Here is a 5777-nt window from a genome sequence, read left to right as displayed (position 1 = left end):
ACCTTTTCTTGCTAATTAATTCTCCTGTTCTCCTTTAGGGTTTGGTCGCATTTTGCACAGTTGCCCGCCCAAAACTCCCTCGCTTGAGATCTATAAATAGTGATTTTTAATATTAGAAAAAGGAAGCATGGTTCTGTTTGTGATTAAAAGAGGTACGTGTGGACAATTCATTATTTCCACCTAGACGGAAGCAAAGAAAAGGTGCACTTTGATAAGATTACAAAGCGCATATTGCAGCTCTGTAATGGCCTTGACATTGATCGAATCGATCCTGTCCTTATAGCGCAAAAGGTTGGCAAATCTTCGAATACATCTTTTAGGTTGTKGCTGGCATTTATTCAAACGTAAAAACAACCGAGCTAGATAATCTTGCCGCCGAGACGGCTGCCTATATGACAACGATTCACCCGGATTATGCAACTCTGGCGAGCAGAATAGCAGTTAGTAACCTTCACAAAGAAACGAAGAGTACCTTTTCTGAAGTGATTAAGGATCTCTTTGACAATGTCAATGAAATCTCGGAAAAGCCCCAGCCCATGATTGCCGAAACGCTTTATCATGTTGTGATGGAAAACAGAGAAAGAATCGATGCTGCTATCGAAAATTCTCGAGATTTCGACTATCAGTATTTTGGATTTAAAACCCTTGAGCGTTCGTATCTGCTGAGAATCAGGGGCAAGGTTGTGGAGCGTCCCCAGTATCTGATCATGAGAGTTGCGCTTGGCATTCACGGTGAAGACGTCGACTCTGCCATCGAAACGTATAATTTGATGTCTCAGCGGATGTTCACCCATGCCTCCCCAACCCTTTTTAATGCCGGTACACCGCGGCCCCAGCTTTCATCCTGTTTTTTGATTGCAATGACTGACGATTCGATCACCGGAATATATGACACCCTGAAAACATGTGCATTGATTAGCAAGTCTGCCGGGGGTGTTGGTCTTCATATCCATAATATAAGAGCCTCTGGGTCTTATATTGCTGGAACAGGTGGCTACTCAAACGGTATAGTCCCCATGCTTCGTGTCTATAACATGACTGCACGATATGTCGATCAAGGCGGGAATAAACGACCTGGCGCCTTTGCAATTTATTTGGAGCCCTGGCACGCTGATGTTTTCGATTTCTTGGATTTAAAGAAAAATTTTGGAAAAGACGAGGGTCGGTGCAGGGATCTTTTTTATGCCCTATGGATACCCGATCTGTTCATGAAACGAGTGGAGCAAGATGGGATGTGGACTCTTTTCTGTCCAAATGACGCTCCAGGTTTGTCCGACTGTTGGGGACCGGAGTTTGAAGAGTTATATGCTTCATATGAGGCCAAAGGTCTTGGTCGTAAAACGATCCCTGCCCAAAAGCTCTGGTATGCCATTCTTGATGCGCAAGTGGAAACCGGAACGCCATACATGCTCTTTAAAGATTCTTGCAACGCAAAGTCTAATCAAAAAAACCTGGGGACCATCAAAAGCTCAAACTTGTGTACAGAAATCATCCAGTACTCATCAAAAGATGAGGTTTCCGTTTGTAACCTCGCTTCCATTGCACTTCCGATGTTTATCAAAAGCGACGGGTCTTTTGATTTTGATATGCTACATTATGTTGCCAAAGTGGTAACAAAAAATCTTAATAATATTATCGATGTCAACTTCTATCCTGTCGAGGAGGCTAGGCGATCAAATATGAGACATAGACCGATTGGAATTGGCGTCCAAGGTCTTGCAGATACGTTCTTACGATGCAAAATGCCTTTTGACAGCCCTCCAGCGCGAGAATTGAACATAAAGATATTTGAGACAATATACCATGCTGCTCTTGAGCAGTCGTGTGAGCTGGCTCAGCAAACTGGTACATACGAGTCTTACCAGGGAAGCCCCATTTCTCAGGGCATCTTTCAATTCGACATGTGGAATGTTGTGCCATCATCTTTATGGGATTGGGATTCCCTTCGTGCGAAGGTTGCCAAGTATGGCGTTAGGAACTCCTTGCTCCTAGCTCCGATGCCCACGGCCTCGACATCCCAAATATTAGGGTTCAACGAATGCTTTGAGGCCTACACGTCAAATATATATACAAGACGAGTGTTATCCGGCGAATTTCAAATTCTCAATCAATATCTCTTTAAGGATTTGATAAATCTAGGTTTGTGGGATGCGTCTATGCGAACCAGGATCATTGCAAACAATGGCTCAATTGCGAATATACCCGAGATTCCTGAAGACATAAGGCACCTTTATAGGACCGTGTGGGAAATTCCACAAAAGAGCATCATTGATATGGCCGTGGACCGAGGCGCCTTTATCGACCAAAGCCAGTCTCTCAATATTCACATTGCCGAGCCTTCCATCTCGAAGCTCACTTCTATGCATTTTTACTCGTGGAAAAAGGGGCTAAAGACCGGCATGTATTATCTGCGAACAAAGCCTGCAGCTGAAGCCATTAAATTTACCGTCGATCCTACTCTTGTCAAATCACTGGGCGATTTTACTTTGAGCCCCAAAAAAGAGCAACGCAGTGTGCCCCTGCCAGTACTTTCTGCAAGTTCAACTTGCGAAGACAGTCCATTTGTCGAGCCTGATAAGGACAAAATCCCAAGGAACTCGAAATCATATGATCCGGCTGCAGTTTTGGCCTGTTCTTTGGAAAACATGGATAGCTGCACCATGTGTTCTGGATGATACCCCCATTTAATTTGTAAATTCTAATAAAATTGCCTTATATATTGACCGAGGCTCCACTTAAAGGATGTGATCACCACATGAGTGTGCGATTTTCATATTTTATTGATGTCTATAGTCGTGTTTTGCAACCCATTGCTCGACATCATTACCAAGGACCTTTCTATTATCCACAAGTAGGCCATGTGTGTGTTCTTGCCTAGATTCAATGTAAAGGAAAATTCGGCAATCCTAGCCACTGCAGAAATGAAGGGGCTTCACGAGGCTGCCATCAAAACAGGGATATTAGTCCCCGGTGGATCTTCTCTGAATACGGCACGCTGTGCACAAGCCATTCTCCCGCCCAGGCAGGTTGTCTTCTTCGGGTCGATTGGAGGTGACCAATTTGGTGAAATCCTGCAGACGAAATGCAATGAAATCGGGCTTGGAACGGTCTTCCAAATAAGAGATGGCGAGAAAACCGGGACATGCATTGCCGTGTTAAACGGAGAACATAAGACCAGGTATTGTTTTTAACGCCAAACTGGCTGGTAGAACATTGGTTGCCGATCTCAATGCAGCTGTTAAGTATTGCTTTCACGATTTGTCAATCGATGAGGATTCCATTAACACCATAAAACACTCGAAAATAGCCTACGCCTCTGGGTTCTTTCTAAGCAGCTCCTTTGAAACGATATGTTACGTTGCATCCACGGCTAACGTATTGTACGCTTTTAACTTTAGACGTTTGCTTTAAACTTATCGGCAGAGTTTCTGATCTCTGACTATTTGGAAGAGTTTTTCGCCTTGTTTCCTCGCGTTAGAATTTTATTTGGAAACTATGACGAATTTTCGCATCTATTTAGAAAAATCATCGACAAAAAGGCCGAGTTAAATATACTCGAGGAAGAACATAACTTTCCGACAGTTGAGGGATGTACAGACGAACTGATGCCATCTCTTTTCCGGTTTTCTAAAAGATACCCAATTATGAACATTATCATCACAAATGGAACGTACCCTACAATACATGCCATCAATGGAAACATTCTCTCCCAAAATGTGCAATTGGTATCTCCAGAAGAGATTGCTGATTCGGTTGGTGCCGGTGATGCGTTTACTGCAGGATTTCTTGTCCGATACTTGACGGATCAGGACATATTTTCCTGTATCAAATTGGGGCATATATTGGCTGCCGAGATTTTAAAGCTATCCGGAGTCCCATTTAATCTTCCTTTCCACAATCCCGATATGGGCCCAATAAATGCCAAGTGAGGTACAGCGGATATTGAAATCGACCACCACCAATCAGGCTGAATATGCCCGCAAAATTGATTGGCTTTTGTACGCGATTTCCAATTGGTAAGCTCTAAATGCCATTGGTCAGTGGGGCCAAGTTTGAAACAGCCCACAGCTATATAAGTAACCTGCACACTAATAAACCCAAATACGGCAAGATGTATTTGTTTTCAGTATTCTCTTTAGAAATGCTCGTATAGATTTATGAATGTGCGTCTGTTTGGAAAGTCTTTTACGACATGTGCCTTTCTCAGCTCCTCGTAACAATACTATTATCACTAACACTACCACTGCCACTCATGTCTTATCCCCGAACATATTGGCCTAAATTAGGATATTTTTCTTCATTGACGTTTGAATTAATTTTTAGTACATGTCGGGGCTTCATAAACGCTCGTCTGCTGATGCGCCTATTCCGTGATATGATTGCTTGTCGTCGGGTCCTTCTTTCTCAAGTATTAAGTAGAGGAAATGATCTTTGTAATCGCCAACCCTAAGGCAGGTTAAAACCTTACGGTTCTTAATAAGGTGTACAACTGTATTTATAATAAGGGATACTACCTTGTATAGGTGTTAGGTTAGTGATCCGAGTACTCGAGTGTTCTACTTTCGGTGTGATTCCAAAACAAAACGCATACACCTCCCTGGAATCACAATACCGTCACCGTCCATCTGATGATGGGCGAGGGAGGCTGTTGGGGGCGTCAGTGTGGCTAGTGTATAGCCTAGCTGATATACCAAACAGCCTTCCTTGCAATTTTTGGCAACTCACAATAAAATTGGCCTCTCCTCATAACAAATTAATTGGGAATATGATGGCTCGATATGATGGCGACGATGGTCATGATCATCGTCATCGCTGCTTCGCTGAGAGACATTACCAATGAGCTTTGAGCCGATTGAAATTGGCGAATCAACTAGGAACGAGAGCAAAGACAAAGGCTTTGATAAAGGGGCAACAACATGCAAAAGGGTTCCATATGCGCCCAGAGTGGCTAATGGGACCCTTGGCAAAAGCGATGGGATAAAAGAACAATTGGGAACCTCGTATTGAAATACTGGTTGCGAAGAGCTTCTGGAATCAAATAAATACAGCTACAGAAAATGAAATAAAATAAAACTTGGCTTACTTGGTCATGCAGCGTTCCAATGACCAAGTTGAAATCAGAGGCGGTTGGCTTTAAAATGAAACTGATCCCTGCGTGAAGGGCAGTGGAAACAAACCCACCAGACCGACGTGGTTCTCTTAAATCAATCGAAAAAAGGTTGCCATTTCGAAGGCCAGCAAAGATCGTTTCGGAGCTTACAGAGCACAAGGACAGAACATCGGAGCAAGTATTTCCCAACTGCATGCCCCGAACAAACGTTGCTCGCTCAACATCTAAAACATGAATTCTCTTCCGATTTTTAATGTTCCCATCAGTGCCAGCCACCAATAGGGAAGAATTAGTAGAGATCGATGGAGTCGTGATACACCATACATTAGAAACATAAGATGGGAACCTGGTCCAGGAAATTTCTGAAAGCAAATTATTGGATATTGATCTAGAAAATATTCCGGGACCTTCTGTTGGATGATAACTTGTAACGCTTATACGGTCCTTCGAAGCCGAAAAGGCAAGGGAAGAAGAAGTTGTGAGATGCGTCGAAAAAGAGGAAAGATCCATAATCAAATTCCCGGAATACCGCTCGTCAAATTCAGAAGACTTGAGATTCTGATCCTCCTGGACAAATGGAAGCGAACATCCAAGAGAATAGATTTTTTGAGAAGATGAAACGGCATACCAACAATGAACATCATCGCCGACATCCTAGACCAATAAA

At 43.1% G+C, this 5777-nt stretch overlaps 3 protein-coding genes across 3 annotated transcripts; 2 read left to right on the top strand and 1 right to left on the bottom strand.

Annotated features, from left to right (window-relative positions):
* Positions 1–127: 127 nt before the first annotated feature.
* On the top strand, positions 128–2675 carry DI09_201p30 (ribonucleoside-diphosphate reductase; the record flags this gene model as incomplete). The annotated part of the gene is made up of 3 exons (XM_013383128.1): positions 128–152; positions 185–291; positions 321–2675. 3 exons carry the CDS (start codon positions 128–130, stop codon positions 2673–2675), a joined length of 2487 nt encoding a protein of 828 aa, XP_013238582.1.
* A 246-nt stretch (positions 2676–2921) lies between these two features.
* On the top strand, positions 2922–3929 carry DI09_201p20 (adenosine kinase; the record flags this gene model as incomplete). Its single annotated transcript, XM_013383127.1, has 2 exons — positions 2922–3178; positions 3479–3929. 2 exons carry the CDS (start codon positions 2922–2924, stop codon positions 3927–3929), a joined length of 708 nt encoding a protein of 235 aa, XP_013238581.1.
* Positions 3930–4721: 792 nt separating this feature from the next.
* Positions 4722–5620, bottom strand: DI09_201p10 (uncharacterized protein; the record flags this gene model as incomplete). Its single annotated transcript, XM_013383126.1, has 2 exons — positions 4722–5048; positions 5084–5620. 2 exons carry the CDS (start codon positions 5618–5620, stop codon positions 4722–4724), a joined length of 864 nt encoding a protein of 287 aa, XP_013238580.1.
* Positions 5621–5777: the final 157 nt, after the last annotated feature.

The sequence above is a fragment of the Mitosporidium daphniae genome (genome assembly GCF_000760515.2).
Source record: "Mitosporidium daphniae strain UGP3 chromosome Unknown contig-201, whole genome shotgun sequence".
Taxonomy (NCBI): Eukaryota; Fungi; Microsporidia; genus Mitosporidium; species Mitosporidium daphniae.
The sequence above is the reverse complement of the archived record's forward strand: the minus strand, read 5'-3'. Positions and strand labels throughout refer to the sequence as shown.